The 17,835-nt window shown below is 41.6% G+C and overlaps 1 protein-coding gene across 1 annotated transcript in view; it reads right to left on the bottom strand.

Moving 5' to 3' along the window:
- Positions 1-6,436: 6,436 nt before the first annotated feature.
- The window catches only part of RGS22 (regulator of G protein signaling 22), a 115,516-nt gene continuing 104,117 nt past the window's right edge, over positions 6,437-17,835 (bottom strand). The window contains exons 23-26 of the mRNA XM_077808670.1: positions 14,476-14,655; positions 12,759-12,920; positions 8,047-8,145; positions 6,437-6,547 (exon numbers count right to left, since the gene is read on the bottom strand). Coding sequence (XP_077664796.1) covers positions 6,437-6,547; positions 8,047-8,145; positions 12,759-12,920; positions 14,476-14,655 — 552 coding nt within the window. The remainder of the gene's footprint in view (positions 6,548-8,046; positions 8,146-12,758; positions 12,921-14,475; positions 14,656-17,835) is intronic.

Below are 17,835 nucleotides of genomic sequence, written 5' to 3'. Positions count from 1 at the left end.
TAATATGGATCTATGCCTTAACGTCACAATCAAGGCCTATGTATTTCAGCTGTAGCAACTTGCATGGAACTTGTGAGGAGCATGGGTTGCTGGAGGCAAAAATTTAGATAAATAATAGATAAAGTTTAGGTAAATAATCCTTTTAATAAAGAGTCAGTTTAGCTTTAGAAACAGAGTCCTCTCCTGTTATTAATCAGTATATGGCATATGAAACATTGGCCATTCATCACACAGTTTGATGGCTTGTGTCATACATTGGCAGGTTTGCAGGCTGAGAGATATGTATAGGGCCTGATCCTGAAGCAGGGGCGATGGATTCGTCCTAAAAGTGTGAGGGGGATGAGGCCCCACCCCCTCTGTGGCCTGCCCCCACCTCCTCTTCCCTCCGAGACCCCTCCCGGCCAAGCCAGAAGCCGGAGCCAGGTCCGGGATCCCAGGGGCCAAAGAGACACAGCCAAGCCATGTTAAGAGCCGCCCAGCCAGCTATGGGGAGCCGTGGGCCCTCTATCTGCCCTGGATTGGAGGCCCAGGAGACGGGGATGTGGGCCAGGGGCTGCTCTTGGGCTCACCCCATGCTGGACAGGTGGAGGGTCCACAGCTCCCCACAGCAGCCCAGGCTCCCCGGTCCAGGCTTCAGCTTCTGGCCCGGACAGGGAGCTGGAGGGTCTCAAAGGGAAGAGGAGGGGCAGGGGCCAGGCCCATGGCAAAGACTGGACAGGACAGACCCATCCACTTGCAAAAGTGGGAGGGCCTTGCCCCCACTCCATTCCAGTGCCGCTGTTCTGAAGTCCTTATTCAGTTAAAACTTCTTTTGAAATCAAGGGGAGTTTTGACTGAATAACTTCATGGCTGGGCTTTTAAAAATAAACTGTCCACTCTAGACAAAGAATACAAATGATTTTCATAAAAAATGTCGGATTTGATGGGAGAAATGTGAAGTAATATGGTAAAGGTACTTAGTATAAATACCTATATATTCAAAACATCAGTTAAGAAAACTCCAAACAGTTTCAATATATTTGGCTTGGAAGGATTAATGTTTTATTGGTAAATGTCAGTGAACATCGATTACATGTACAAATGTATGAAAACATATTTCCATCAATAATAATTGAAATTTACAGAGAGACACAGAAAAGTGCTGCTTGAGAGCTTATTAGAGTTTGATTTAAGGATATTTACTTTGAATATTTTGAGCTGTGATGTTTACAATTTGTGTTTTAACAGCTCTGAAGCTTGAAGTTTTTGAATCTGTGTCTACTGCCATTAAATAATAATTGCCTGACCCACCCACCCCAAAATTTGCCACAGCTGTGAAAATTTCAGTTGATAAACATTGGAAAAAAGGCTTAATGATATTATCCTTCAAAATGATAAAAAAATAAAAACCAAATTCTGCTAAGCCTAAATATATTGTATCCCATGGCACCAAACGAGAAAAGTATATGTTCAAATAAGTATAATTAGACTCTGTGTTTTCACCACCGCTAGAGCAGATAAATCACCAATCAGATTGGAATGGTTTCTGATATTGCATATTGCCAAATAACAGGAGTTTTTGCCTCAAGCTGTAGCAACAAACTCCGTACAAAACTGTTGTTCTGCTAGAACCCTACAGTTTTCTAAAAGGCACATCTGATAAAAGCCAAGGTACCCATGGTTGAAGCTAATGGAAATGAAGTGTGGTTTGACAAAAGGGAGAGATCTTAGACATACACAATGTAACTTTTTTACTTCTTAAAAAAAATATTTACTGCATTGAGTGCTAAAGAAAAGTGCTGGATCAACAGCCCTAGCGCTGATTTATCCATAGAACAGGGAAAGCCAAAGGCAGTGCTGACATTCCCATTTGTAGTGATCTAGAGTAATCCCATTTCTTGGGTCAGAAAATAATTTAATCTCCATACCTATTTAATCCTCAGCCTCTCTGCTGAGACTGGTAATTGCCATTACCTGACACTAGGTGATGGACTAAAGCTAACAGTGCTTTTCAGATATATCACCAAACAGCCATTAGGTGGTAAATTTCAGTCACTATTGGATAAGATTAGAGACAGTAACCTGGAGCTGAAAGGAGCTCTATCACTTAGCTCTGTCCACTCTGTTCCCCAAATTTACACCCAACCCAGCCACCTTCTGTTTAAAACAGATGTATAAAAATGATGATATATTCCTTATATTTGGTGGTTTTAATAACACATGACCATCATCAGATGCATACTCAACGGGATACTGGCTACATGTGATTTTTTTATATAACATAGAAATTCAAATGTGAAATGGACTAAAGAACATCAGAGAGACAAGGTGGGCGAGGTAATATCTTTTATAGGACCAACTTCTGTTGGTGAGAGAGACACTTTTGAGCCACACAAAGCTCTTCTTCAGGTCTGGGAAAGGTACTCCAAGTGTCCCAGCTAAATGCAAGGTGGAACAGATTATTTAGCATAAAGAGTTAGTGCATATTGTAAGCGACCATTAAAGGTAGAGTGACCCATTAACTCCTCTGAGTCATAGGACAAAAAGAGGGGGTTAGTGGTTAAAGATTGTTGTAATAAGCCATAAATCCAGTGTCTCTGTTCCGGCCATGATTTTAGTGTCTAGCAGAATTATGAATTTAAACTCCCAGGCTCATCATTTGAAAGTGTCTTGCAAGTTTCTTTTGAGGATGACTGATAGGTTAGATATAGAGTGATTGCTGTATGATGCTCTCTGGGGGACCTTTGGGTTCATAAAGCAATGAATGGATTGTACCAGCCTTGCAAAATTCTAATCCCTGACTGAGAGAAGTATTTTTTTTAAATAGGCAAGTAAGGTAATTTTTTCATCATCATTGTCATGGTAATGGGTGGGAGAGTAGTTTTTGTGCGTGGGCTGGTAAATGTTCGTGACAATATTGCAAGGCTGAAATACATTCATGTGGAGTGTTATCATCTGTGACATATATCTGGATAATAGGCTTCATTTAATAAGTAATCCAAGTATGACTCAAGTAAAAAGCTACTAATGAAAGATAAACATTGTCTTCATGCTATTTAACTGTTTCAAAATACCATGCAGGCGAGAATACAACAAATCAGAAACAGACCATCAGTCTGCAGCATTTCATACCATGCCACACACTTCCCAGAATACAGGTAGAGTCACTCACTGACTTTTAGACTAAGACATGCCACTGCCTTGGTGGCATGGCACAACTCTCTTTTGCCTTTCCCTTTAATGAGAGGCCGGCCACATGCCACTGCATGTGCTCTGCTAGCTGCAAACAGTTGCAATGTGTGCTGTTCAGGCATACAATGCAGAAATAATAGAACCAAAAGTCTATCTGAACTTTAGGAAGTTCTGTGATATGTGACGGGCGGGCCTGAACCTACGAAAGTGAGTTTGTTCCATCTTTGCCCTCAACTCTGCAGAAACCCTTCCATAAAAGCTCCATATGGTTCCAGCTCCCTGAGCTTAAGAAAAAGGGGCTGGCTGGACTCTTCCAAATTCCCCCCGCAGCCCATATGCTGCATTAATTTCCCACAGCCTACCACTCTGTGCTGTGGAATGAATCCTTTATGGGGAGGGGCTCTAGGAACAGCAGAGGGCAAGGATGTTCTTGGTAGGGGGCTACACTGGAGTTACAGTGGATAGCCTGGTCTCTGGCAGGTCCCTCAGATTCACATGTATCCTTGCCTTCTTCTACTGGGTGTAGAGAGAGAAAAACCCCATCCTATAATTGGTATAATTCCTAGGAACCGCCACAAACTGAAACTCAATGAATTTCCGTTCCCATACCTGGGTTATGCCCATGTACAGCAGACGCCACTAACCTTGTGGCTTGGAATCATATTGACTGAACAACAGGGCTAGGGTTTGGTTTTGACAGCTCTGCAATCTCATGAATCATTGTCAGTAATGGAATGCGAGTTGCATGCGAGTATGTAAAGGCAGAATCAGGGTCATAGTGCACAAAGCCACCCTGCTTGACAATTATAGAATCAAAGGCAGAGGGATCCTTTAGCAAATGCATTGTGCTGTATTTAAGATGGTGTAGCACTTATTCACTAGCTCAGGCACTGAAGAAGCTGAATCCAGCTGTAAGATCTTTGGGGCAGGAACCACATCTACCTGTGTGTTTATATGTGTGATTGGACCTAATCCTGATTGCAGCTTCTAGGCACCAACCAGCGTAAATAAGAACAATATATTGCCACTGAGTATGTTGGAGGGCTTTCCTTTGTTATATTGATTCTAGCGTCTGTTGGCTCTTATAATATCCAAACTGATTATCTGTGCTCTGAAAAGATGAGTGCAAACCAAACCACACATTATTTATTTTGACTGCTAGCTCGTCCCAAGGCCGCCATAATTCATTATCTCTGCGTTCTGTTCTTCACTTAGGTTTTAAATCCTCCTGCAAAGGGTAATAGAATACCATTAGCAAGGCGGCAACCATGGGGAAGGGATGGAACTCGTAATCACCAAGATATCAAGAGGCTTTAGTTCATACCTAGGCAGTAATGAGATGTGCTGCTCTTTGGTAATACAAGAAGGAGAGGAGCAGTGCTAAGAGTGAGCTGCATTCCTGTGTCAGAGGCAGAGTCACAAGAGCAGATAATCACATCACAGTCAGAGTCAGAGTCTCAGGGCCACCCTAAGGCAGCCAAAACCTTGGATTGTTTGTGGGGAAAAGGAAGGGACAAAAAAAGAGATGGAGTACTAAGGAAGTTAGTGGGGCAACAGAAGGTAGCAAGGAAATGGGATGGGATGAGAGGAAGAGAGAAAAGGGAACTGATAATGAGGAACCAAAGATGTGGGAGTGATTTAGAGAGCATAAAGGAGGACAGAGTCATGGGGGGAGGAGTTGAACAGGCTGAAAAACCATGGGAAAGAAAGAAAGAATTTGAAACAGTGATGAAGAAAACCTAGCCTATCGCATATTGCTCCTTCTGCTGGTCACAGACAAAAGGTGTTGCCTCAAGAAGGGCCCATCCAGGCACTGCGAAGTGCACTAGCAATAGGGAAGGGTTGAGTCCACCTTGCCTAAAGCAGGAAAATTAAAAGAAAGCAATAAAAGATGAAGGGGAAACTGAGGGCTTGTTTACACTTACCAGGATATTGACGTGCAGCGATCGATGCACAGGCGGTCGATTTAGCGGGTCTAGTGAAGACCCACTAAATCGACCGCAGATCGCTCTCCCATCGACTCCTGTACTTCAACCAAACGAGGTGGGAGAAGTGTCTACTGTTGACATAGCGTAGGGTGGACCCCGTGGTAAGTAGATCTAAGTATGTCGACTTCAGCTACGTTATTCACATAGCTGAAGTTGTGTAACTTAGATCGATGTCCCCCCATAGTGTAGACAAGGCCTGAGAAGGAATGGAGGCATGTTTCCATAGACATTACAGTAATTCTAGACTGCATCAATTTAAAAAAAAAATTCAAGAGAGGCACCATAGGTTCAGCCTAGCCTGAAGGAACCCAGGGGACTCTTAACCTGGGGATTCAAATTGTAGCAAAATCTGTTTTTTCCTTTGACATCTCTTTCATTTTCTCTCCTCTACCCTTTTTTATTCTGTTTTAGCTGCAGTGGCAGAGTTAGTCTCTAGCTAGCTCTGAGTCATAATCTGAGAATTTCAGAATCCAAGGATGTAATTCAACAATTAATAACAAACAGAAGCAAATTATTAACTATTTGGGACTCACTTCCCACGTCTTTGGGAAGATCGGACTGTTTCTCCCAAATCAGACTAGTGTTTGATGAAGTGATGGATTTCTCTGGATTTGCAGTGAAGTCAGGCTTCAAATAGGTCATGGATGAGATACCTGTATAAAGAAAGCAATTTGAATTTGAGGGAAACTGTGCTTTTGCTTAGGAGAAGTGCCTATTTTATATACAATCATACACAATCTCCAAAAAATTAATGGATCACCACAGTTGACTGTATAGTTTTGGGGCATGGACTATGAGGACATTAAATTCAATGCAGATATGAGCTGCTGCAACTCCCAATACCTTCAGGGAGAGAACACTGACAGTGTAATAGAATGTTTACACTTATTTTGTCCACATAAAATTCAAGTGGCTATAGTGCAAGGAACTGGGGAGGTAAAATGCAGCCTAGAGCACAGAGCTGAAATGCACGGCTGCAGAGTCAGTGCACGGGCTGAAATAGAGTGCATTCTCCTCTGTGCTACATGTGCATGGTACTGGTAACATTGGATCCCATGGCCCTTCTCCTGGCTGCTCTGAACACCACCCTTATCACTGAGCAATATGGGGCTGGTGTGAAGAGCCAATCCACAGCAGACAGGGTAGTTTGCTAGTGGAGGCGAGGACCACCTACACAGCCCTAAAGCAGAACAAATGAGGAGGGCCTCATGCTGTGTGACTTTCACCATATAATGTTTAGTAGTCAGAACACTGTCCTCCTAAACCACAGAACATGATTAATAACCTGTAGAAAATAATGATGTCCTTTTCTCCAGATCTTCTTGTATTTTAAGGAGTACTCTCTCCTGCTCGAGGGCTTCTATGTACTTGGAATAAGACCAGGAAACCTGAAAGAACCATTTTCAAACATCAGCCTCTATACCATGTGACTGGTAGTTGATGGTCTATTTCAGCAGCAGGAGGGCTTGTTTATGTTAATACAATACCAGCTTTCTCGCAGCTGAAGAAGTTATTGAAAGGGGAGTTATGCCATTAAATACTGAAATTATGAAACAATTCACTAGCAAGAAGTGAATCACAAAGCATTGGGAGGTGCAATTCAAAAAAGTCTGACAGATTGGATGCTTATCCTAATTTATTTTGGTCTCCATTTTCTTTTACTCTTCCCTTCTCCATGTCACATTTTTCTTCCTTTCCTCTTCCTAAAACATTACATTACCCCTGCCAAAATTTCATTCTTTTTGTTCCTTTGAGCACTCAGAAGTGCCCACTCTCCTGTCACCCCCCCACACCGCCGTGAGCCTCTCTATGTTCTAGCTACCCCTCCCAGATCCCAGCAGGTGATATGAAATCTCCCGATTCTTTCTGTCCACACTTGGCAGCACCTTTCTACCTACTGAGATGGTTGGTCTACGACATGGTACCTTCTCTCCTGCAGTAAGGAAAAAATGCTGCTCTTTAAATTTTAATGTACCCAGTCAGGTTCAAAGTAAGCTCACCCAAACGTTATGAGACTGTACCTCTGTTTGGTTTAAGGCAGGAATGTTCTGTATCAGCCTTTTTTTCCCTAAAACATTGAAAGTCTGAGGCTAATTTTAGATTTGGTGGCTCAGTGGGAGGAACTTTAATTCACTTCCTACATTAGTACAGGATTTGAAGACAGAAGCTGGTTCAGCAGAGGTTACCAGACTCCTAGAAATTCTGAAGCCTCTCCACCCTGGCCTGTCCATGTAGGATAGCATCCTGGCTTCAGAATCAGCCAATCGAGCCTTTTCCAGAGATGGATGTCAGCAAAGGTAAAAGGCCTGTTTGAGGGAAAGGACTGTGTAGGGGACAGTGTGCTTATCCAAACTTCACTGAACCCAAAAACATGGATTTTGGTTGGTTTGAGATTTTGGATGACATTCAAGCTGGTCTATATTCCAAACTATATTCCATCCATCCATTTTACACTATAAACCATCACTTGGTATTCAGAAGCTGCTGTGCTCTTTCCTTTTGTTATTTGAAAGAAAAAAAATTACTATTCCCCTGGCATTATAGATCCCCAGTCTTTGGGAAAGTTCTGATATGAATCTGAAACTCCATTGCCTTGGTCTTATCTCAAGTGTAAATCAGTGCTACCTTCACTTATAAACTCAAAAGGCCTCAAGTTGTTAGAAATACTCCCCAGCATCTAAAAGTGAAAGAACATTAGAAGAGGCAGGGAAGGCTTTTAACCTGAAAAGTTAATGTACCAGAAATGACCAGTTCTTTAAGAACCCTGCAACAGCAGCATTAGTAGCCAATCCTCCACCTTCCCTTTACATCAGCACCCTGCCTTACTTCTCTCAATTGATGCAGGTGGGGGGTGTGGATATCTGTAGCAAGATATTTTATTACTCACCTGTCGTCCATATCCAGTTACAGATGAAGGTCTTCTTCTACCCACACTGTTCTGATCTGCAGAAATACTGTCTGATAAGCTGACAACTTTTTTCACTTGCTGTTACCAATAGAAACAATTCTTTGATTAGTTGCAAATAATTGCAGCTGAGCTGGGGTGAAGAATTAAAGTCAGAGAAGATGGTATTGTTGCATTTCAGCTGACACATGCAATATCACATAGCACTCCAAGCATATTTTGTGCATCTTTTGTATTTCTCATGCCCAGTTTTGTAGTTTATCATTCTTGCATGCTAATAAGATTTTGGTTTTTATAGGCGTTGGGATGTGAATCTACCTGCTGTGGACTAACTGTCTGTGTGAACCCTGCTAATGCACATTAACAACTTGTTAATGCACTTTGATCTAGTCCTCTTTGAAATAGGAGTAGATCAAAGCTCATTAACAAATGGTTAATGTATGTCAGCAGAGTTCAGTGGACAGTTAGTTCACAGCAGGCTAAAGCAGAGTAGATTTGCATCCCAATTTGCCGCAAACTAAATGTTTGTGTAGACAAACTCACATAATCTAGATTTTTAAGGCCAGAAGGGACTGTTGTGATTATCTAGTCTGACCACCTGCATAAACAGGTCACAGAACTTCCCTGAATAAATCCTGCTTTAAGTCCAATAGGTCTGGGTGAACTAGAGCAGATTATTTAGAAAAACATCCATTCTCAATTTAAACATTTTCAGTGATGGAGCATCTACCACAACCCTTGGTAAATTCTTCTAGTGGTTAATTGCCCTCACTGTGAATGTTTTTCTGATGTCATAATAATGCTTTGCATTTGAACCTTCCATCTGAGGAACTCAAAGTCCTTTACAAACATTGATTAATTAACTCTCACGACAATCCTGTGAGGCAAGTGTTACCCCTATTTTGCAGATGGCACAACTGAGCAAGAGAGGTTAAATGGCTTGCCCATGGTCATGCAGCAGAGATGACAGAGCCGGCAAAAGGACCAATATCTTCCAATTACCTGCCACAGAAGAGCATCTTTCATCTATACTTCCTTCATTCTCCTCACCATCCAACTGACCAGAGCTCCTGAAACACTGCCCAACAGGGTCCTGAGCTGCCCCTCCAGCAGGAATTTTATCTTCCATCCCAAAGCAGGACCTCTGAACCCTTAAACTCTCCGTTGATTGGACAGAGACACAATATAACCTTGAGTACAAATTTTATACTTCCTATTCTTTAAACTGGGAATGGGGGATTTGTGAGAGTTTTTGGATGATGACAGGTTTCAGAGTAACAGCCGTGTTAGGCTGTATTCGCAAAAAGAAAAGGAGTACTTGTGGCACCTTAGAGACTAACCAATTTATTTGAGCATAAGCTTTCGTGAGCTACAGCTCACTTCATCGGATGCATACTGTGGAAAGTATAGAAGATCTTTTTATATACACAAAGCATGAAAAAATGGGTGTTTACCACTACAAAAGGTTTTCTCTCCCCCCACCCCATTCTCCTGCTGGTAATAGCTTATCTAAAGTGATCACTCTCCTTACAACATGTATGATAATCAAGGTGGGCCATTTCCAGCATAAATCCGGGGTTTAACAAGAATGTGGGGGGGGGGGGGTAGGAAAAAACAAGGGGAAATAGGTTACCTTGCATAATGACTTAGCCACTCCCAGTCTCTATTCAAGCCTAAGTTAATTGTATCCAATTTGCAAATGAGACTGGGAGTGGCTAAGTCATTATGCAATGACTATTTCCCCTTGTTTTTTCCTCCCCCTCCCCAGGCGTTCTTGTTAAACCCTGGATTTGTGCTGGAAATGGCCCAACTTGATTATCATACACATTGTAAGGAGAGTGATCACTTTAGATAAGCTATTACCAGCAGGAGAGTGGGGTGGGGGGAGAGAAAACCTTTTGTAGTGGTAAACACCCATTTTTTCATGCTTTGTGTGTATAAAAAGATCTTCTGTACTTTCCACAGTATGCATCCGATGAAGTGAGCTGTAGCTCACGAAAGCTTATGCTCAAATAAATTGGTTAGTCTCTAAGGTGCCACAAGTACTCCTTTTCTTTTTGCGAATACAGACTAACACGGCTGCTACTCTGAAACCTGCATGCTAATCTAACACACTAATGACCGTATGTTGCACTGGCACAAAGTAGTACCACTTGGTCAACAAGTCAACCCACTGTAGGATTTTAAAGCAGAAATCGGTTAAACATCAGCAATCCATTCATGTAATAGATCGTCTCTTCCTCTAACCTTGGATTTTCTGTTTCCTACATTTCTTGGAATTTTCATAACATTTTATTTATCTTCCTCCCCTAATTGTCCTAACATACCATAAAATCCTGGAAATTAAAGTTAAGTAATTTTCCTATCCACCAAAGAACTGAAAGGTTTTATAAAATAGTGACTGACTAACTTACATCTTCCAAGAAACTGCTTTAAAAAAATAGTTAAAGCTTTATGGTCTAAAATTTAAAGATCTTGTTTCTGCTAGACAATGAGCACCCTCAACTTCCTTGGATAAGAGAAGCTTAGCACTTAGCAGGATCTATTTAGTAACCTACATTTGTGCCAAGCGGCTAAAGAGAAGAAAGAAAAGTCAAACCCTGGCACGGGGGATTGTCCTCTCTTGGTGGAGGGCAAGGGAAGGATGAGCACAGATTTAAACTAAAACTAATTGCAACTTTTCAGTCAGGCTTTGGGTGCTTTTCTGGTTAAGATTGCAAAAGCTCTTTCTGTAAGTGAAGTGCAACTGCTTATGCAGAAATACTGTCATAAGAGCAATTTATAGAGTGACTAATGCAAATAGGAATAAGGAATGGAGCATGTATAGCCTAATGCCTTACCCAGGAGCAAATCCATAGCTCAAAGCCCAGGATGAATTGCTGGGTTTGGCCATGGGTAGATGTGCAGAAAGGGAGGGGGAGAGCAGCCTCCCTCAAGCTTGCGACCTTCACAACAGCTACTTCAGCCCAATAGCTGAAATACTGGCATGTGAGTGAATCCTCTGGCCCTGCTATGGGCAACCTTCACCTCACGCCCACACAACCCAGCACATTGCCACCCAGGGACTGTGCATAGAGCTGGACTCTGCACTGGACAGAGATGATGCAACCCGTGTATAGCTCCCCTGTGTCCAGCCCCTCTACATTGGATTCACTGCCACAGGGCCAACAACAGCCACAGATGAAGGAGCTGGATTTTCCCCTAACGCTGACTGGCACATACACAGAATATTAAAATATTCAAATAATGTAAAGAAAAGATTTTGCACAGGCATCAACTTTTCCTTGCTCCATAACAATCTCCTCTTCTACACGGGACTTCCTTTGTGCTATATAAGGGCTAGGGAGTTTCAGCTTTGTTGCTCCAAACTCCATTCAAACAATAGTCTTCAAAAAAAAGAAAGAAACTAGAGAGAAGGAAAAGTCTGTTTTTACCGAGGTGAAGACACAAACATGCACTACCCATAAATGTTGCACTCTTTATCCATGCCCATGCAGGCATTTCGGTAGGGAGAAGGTGTGCTCTGGAGCAATGAGCACGAGCTGGGGGTTTCGGTCTTGGCTTGACACAGACAGCTGTGTGGCCTTGGGAAAGCCACAGCATTTCTGTGTCTCTGTTTCCCTTTCTAAAAGGGGATAATAATAGTTACATGATCTCCCAGGCTGTTGTGAGGATTTATTAGTTAATGTCTCTACCTATCTAGCTACTCATATAGTTCACATCACTACAGTATCTGAGCACCTGTTTGTACGGTATTTTGAATACGTACAGTGCTATATAAGTGCTAATTAGAAGGCTTGCAGGTGTAATAATTTATTTGCTCTTAAAGGGACACACACGTATCACAGTTGGCCCAACATTTAGATTTTGTAAACGCAACCTTTCATCACACAAAATATCAACAGAATTTTTTCCATATTTTAAAAACAAAATTTCAAGATAAACAGCTTCACAAACATTCCCCTGTAGTAGCTGCATCCCAAACACAGCCTACTTCTACTACTGCATGAGAAACTAACAACTCAGACAAATTAGAAACTACCCACTAACAAAAGTGAAAGTGAGTAGACTGATAATGTCATTGTCAGCGCTTAGGGAAATGCAAAAAATAAACAAAGAGGATAAGGAGAGAATCTTGTATTGGCATTTCAAAATCTTTGTTTGAATAATCTAAAAGTGCTTTTTATTACATATGCAAAGAAACATGTTGATTTTAAATATAATTTGTGGCCTGATAGTAAACAGCTAAGCATGGTCTACTGACAATGACAGCATGTTCTAATGCAATTCCATGTGCAACTGACAGTTTTACGTATGCAGCACATGCAGGTCTGTTTGAAAATTTAGCCTTTCATGTTTTTACTTTTTCCCTCACCACAAGAGATGAACAGAAATATATTTCCACCCTATTTAAAATGAGAGGGAGAACAAATGTCCCAATCCTGCAAACACTTACCCATGGACTTATCTTTAAGCACACAATTTAAGCATATGCGTGAGTGTTTGCAGGACTGGAGCCTAATTCTCCAAGGACTGAATTGTATCTGAAGCCTGTATTCTAACAAAAGACATTTAGGGCCTGATCCAAAGCCAATTGAAGTCAATGGGAGTCTTCTCATGGCCCATAGAGGGAATATTTGAATGTTTTACTTTTGTTTGCTGAAAAATGTGTTTATGGTATTTCAGCTTCTCACCTTTACGAGTGCAAGTCTTTCCTCTGTTGTTTTTCTTTTCACTTTTTGTCTCTTCTTTTCCTTTTTTCGCTCCAAAGTAGGCAAAATTTTCTCATCTGCCAAATTGCTTCTAAATTCACAAAATTTTGGCCAAAATTTAAACAGAAGAGCAAAAATAGTCATCTGAGCAGAAAGAAAAGGAAGCATAACATGACTATGTTAAGAAAACAGAGTGTACTGTAAAAAGTAAATGTAGTTTACCATAACAATGCAATAACTATTTCCTTTTTAGTACACAGCACGTTTCCTCCCACGTATTGTCTCTTGACATTTCAGTCTAGCTTTGCTCTGCACATGCTTCTCATCAGTATGTTTGTTACTGGTGAGAAATATTCCTAAAACACAGTTAAAAGACACTCTTTTTTATATTTCCGTAAACAATTGTTTACATTAATGAAAACATCCATCATTTTTTACAAGTATTCTTTATAAAATATTCGCCACTTGGATTGCTTTTTACACCATTCTTCTGCTTAAGTATTCCAAATATTCTGTTCATCAGGGAGACAGCTTTGTTTTTTTGCCCTCCTTAAGAGAAAGGAATTTTTTTTTTTTTTTTTGCCTCTGGAAAAGCTCTTAAACCACATTAGAGATCTATGAGCAAATCTTGGATAATTTTTAAATGATATAATCTCTCATGGGGTCTTTTTTGAACTGGAATAAGAAAAACAATAAAAAAAAAAGCAATCAGAGAGCAATACATTCTACTAACACATTGTACTAAGGCATGATATTGCTGAAAGTCCTGTATTGTCACTTGACTTCAGTGGGAGTTGAGGGCGCTCACCACTTTACAAAATTGAGGTCAATGTGCTTAATAGTGATATTTGATAAGAATGTCAGTCATATCGTTGTGCCAAATTCTTCCATTAGTCCTACGCTGTATTTCTGGACTTTGCTGCATTCTATACAAGTTGGGCCCTTAAATCAGCATCTTCCCTTATCTTATAATCTGTATGAATCCTCCTGTCTTCCAAATCATTCACCTCATGATCTGAATGTTTTGTGGATTTGCATTAATAGATCTTTTAAAAAGGGGTAGGAATTTGGTGGGAAAAGGCACAGCTACATGGTTTTGAGGAATAGAAGTACAAAAGGTAATGACCATAGAAGGTAAAAAGTGTGGGTTTACAAATGACCTTATTTGGTCTGTGCAGCAGAATGAGCAGAGAGAGAAAAAACCTGTTCACAGCCTGTTCCTATTACACAGACCTTCTGAAGAAAAGGAAAAAGAAAAGGCAGCATTTTCAGTAAGTTATAAGCTGCCTTTGTGTTTTGCTAATGTCCGTAACATTTTTTGTATCTACTTAAGTGGTTCCTCAAACCACAAAATTTGGTCCCTACATTTTAACTATTCACATCAAGCAATTCAGTAAAATGGAGTAGTAGGTCTAAAGCAAGAACTCCTAATGCAGGGCTGATCACCCCTTCCCATGGTAAAACCAGCTGAAAAAGATTATACAGTGTATTGGTGATTAACAATATTCAGAGGTCTCTCCCACATCTTGACCCTTTATTTTTCAGGATAACAATTCATATAATGAGAGCAACTTTGTGCCCACAATGATTTCTGGGCCCAAAATTGTGCCCATAATAACAGAGACCATCTCTAAAGATCAGGCACAACATCTCTAACCAAATCTGATACTTTTCTCCTCACCCATCCCCATCGTCTTACCTGTGCCTCTCTAAATACATATGGCCCTAGTTCTCTCCTGTGCTCTATAATCTTCTGAGCTTGCTCCGGTGGGATGTCAATTTGCAGAGCTGGTGGGATGGTGGAATTAATAAAGCAGTTGATGATAGCTGTGATCTTATTCTGGATAGTGGCATCATCACAGTGAGAATGGCACAAATCCTGAACAGTGGAAAATGCAGCATACAGTGAATGTCTTATTCATCAGTAACTAGCCATTCAGTCCTTTACAAAAGCTAAGCGATCTGAATAAGATCAGTTATATGCAAATAATTATGACACACAGTGGTGCAAGTAGATTTTAACTCTTACCGGTATGACGACTCATGGGAGGGACACAAAGTGGGGCACCAGCTAAAGGGGGGCACGCGACCTCCTCACGTGACCCCCCACACACGACCTCCCATGTGACCTCCTCCCTGCCCTGTTCCCAGCCCGGGGCCACTGTGCTCTCCCCATCCCCCATTACCTGGGAGGAAGGCTCTGTCCTCCCGCTGCACCGGCTCCTTCTGTCATTCGGCTGCTCTTCCTGGCAGCCAGGCCCCAGAGCCACTCCCGGATGCTGCCCGGTGCAGCACAGCAGCTGCCTGGAAGAGTGCCTGGCTCTCCCAGGCAGCTGCTGCGCTGCACTGGGCAGTGTCTCAGGCAGCATGGCTGGAAGAGGAGAGGCGCTGACCTTCTAGCCCCTTCCTCTCCCAACCACAGGCCTAGGGAGGGTCACTTGACCCTTTGTGCCCCTCCCGCCAGTCACCCGTGCCTCACAAAAAATGTTCTATGACTAGAGCCCTGCATGAGTACAAATTTATACTTGTGGATGTGGATATCCATGGACAGAAATCGGTATCCACTGAACTGCAAGGCTTTCCCAGGAACCACAGTGGCAAAAGGAGCAGAATGTGGGGCTGCCAGGTGGTCCCACGCCAGCAGCTCCTACAGCGCAGCTGTACCGCCCCCATCCCCGCCCGCAGCCCTGTTCTCTGGCAGGGCTATACAGACCCCAGAAAGGAGATACAGCTGTGTGGAAGAGCTGGGGGCCGGGACCGGGGATGGTACAGCTGTGCCAGAGGAGCTGCTGGCGTGGGGCAACCCAGCAGCCCCACGTTCTGCTCCTTTCGCCGCTGTGGTTCCTGAGACAGCCCTGGGTGTTCAGCAGATACCGAATGTGTCTTTCTGGTATGGTGTACCAGCAATAAATATCTTAATGGTACAGTGTACCTGACCGTACCGGCTTACTTGCACCACTGATCATACACACACACACCCCCTTAACTAAGATGCAACAGAATTCTTGCATTGACTTTCTTAACAACAAATGACACCATAAAAGGCCAATGACATCCTGGGTTGTATTCATAGTCATTGAGCAGACGTGATAGTCCCTGAATGTGCTTCTGGTGAAGCTGTGCACTTGATATTCTAGATTCAATGTCAGCGTGTTATTGACAAAAGTAAGGCAGTTCCAAACACGAAGGCGTGAGAAGGACTGATTTCCAAAAAAGTCTATGGATAGCATGGTGACTCATAACTAAAGGGGACAAGGAGACTCCCTACAAACAGTGAGATAAGAATGACTCAGGATGGTATAAGGAGCTCTAACCAGGAGAAATGGCATGAAATTAAGAAAGGGAACAATTTAGGCTACCAGTGAAACCTTCCTGACACTGAGATCTTCAGGATTGTTTTATAGTTTCCCAAAGTCCCATGGCTTGGGATTATTAAAAGTAGAGTGGACACAGCACTAAAACATGGAGAACAGGAATTCACTTGCAAGGGTCTCATTCCTATGATCCTATAATTCTGATAAAACCTGTGACTGAAAGCAAGTGCTGTGTAGTCAAGCTCTGACGAAGTGCAGTGGCAGCATTAACCTATGAGAAAATGTTATGAAGAACTGCCTTCAAATCCTTTGATATGCATTTTCCTTCTATGCAGAATTCCTAACTTTCCATAGTATTATGAGTTTATCACAGTTCCTTAAATATCTCTATTAAGATGCAGTGAGCACTCTAGAGAACCTGTGGGAGCAGATCTGATTGAGCTCAAGAATTTGGGTTAACTTTTGATAGAAGAATTTGTTTTGCAGCTTGATCTTTAATCTGAAAGGAAATTAAACCCCATTGTTTTTAAAAGATATTTCATAATTCAGAGAACTGTTTTGTTTTTATTATTAATACTTTTTAATGGTGTGAAAGGAAAAGATGATAACAATTACAATGAGAAAAGATAAATGTATGTTTGAAAGGACAATAGAAAACCATATTCATCATATCCTACAATAATATTATGCCTTTTCTTATTAATTTAGGATGTAAAAAATATCAAATAAATCATAGAGGAAAGAGAAACAAGCCATAGGATATAAAAGGAAAGATAAGAGGCAGAACACAGTGTAGCAGACAGAAAAAAAATCCTACTGTCTAATATTTATTTTAAAAGTCATTTCTTCTTATTTATTATCTTTTAGTTGCCCAAAAATATCCTACCAATCTGCCAGGTGGTAAGGAGCACTGCAGACGTCAACTCTCACAGGGAGTTCTGTTTGAAAACCAATGGCACAATATGATCCAGGCACTGCAGGAAGGCACTATGCAAAGTTCTGCACACAGCTTTTTGGCAATGGTCCTATGGTACATCTTGACCTGCAACACGCCTGCTTGTCTAGTCCTTGGCATCTATGAAGAGCAGCAGCTGCCAACTCTGCCAAATTGTGTGCATGTATAATTATGGTCAGATTGTACTTTTCTTTGTTAGATAGGAAAATAAATAAAATTAACATAAATGGAGGGTAAAACAATAGCTTTCTTCATAGAATATGTCCACAGAGAAAACACTTCAAATTGGAGCCCACTTTTCTCTATAATGTAGCTCGGGAGAACCACAAACCAACATAAACCTCAGTCATTTGTGTGTGGGTTTTGGCCTCTCAGCTACTCCCAGTTCTGGAGTAACAAGTGAATCACCATCTCATAGCCTTAGCTAAAGTCTCAGTTCTGCTGTGCCTTCGGAACCAGTGGGCTTGGGAAGCACTTAGGGTTCAGTAATTTCAAAGCCTGATGAGCCAGCTCTGCTTTTCTGTGGTGGCAGCATTATTCATGTGTTAACTTGTATTTATGATGGCTAAGCAGGTGGCCAGCAATGATTACTGGTATCATTAGTATCTCATTTATTTATAGCTATTATTTATTTTTTAAATAAACCTTGAAACATGCAAATTAAGCTCATAGCTTGCCCAAGCAACCACATATTCTTACACTATTATCCTCATCCTCCCTCCTGCCAGCCCTTCCATTTGTTTGTTACTCCTACTTGGGACTGTCTTTAGTGTTTGTGTTCATACAGTGC

The sequence above is a fragment of the Eretmochelys imbricata genome, chromosome 2 (genome assembly GCF_965152235.1).
Source record: "Eretmochelys imbricata isolate rEreImb1 chromosome 2, rEreImb1.hap1, whole genome shotgun sequence".
Classification (NCBI taxonomy): Eukaryota; Metazoa; Chordata; order Testudines; family Cheloniidae; genus Eretmochelys; species Eretmochelys imbricata.
Note: the sequence above shows the minus strand (reverse complement) of the source record. Positions and strands in the feature narration are given on the sequence as shown.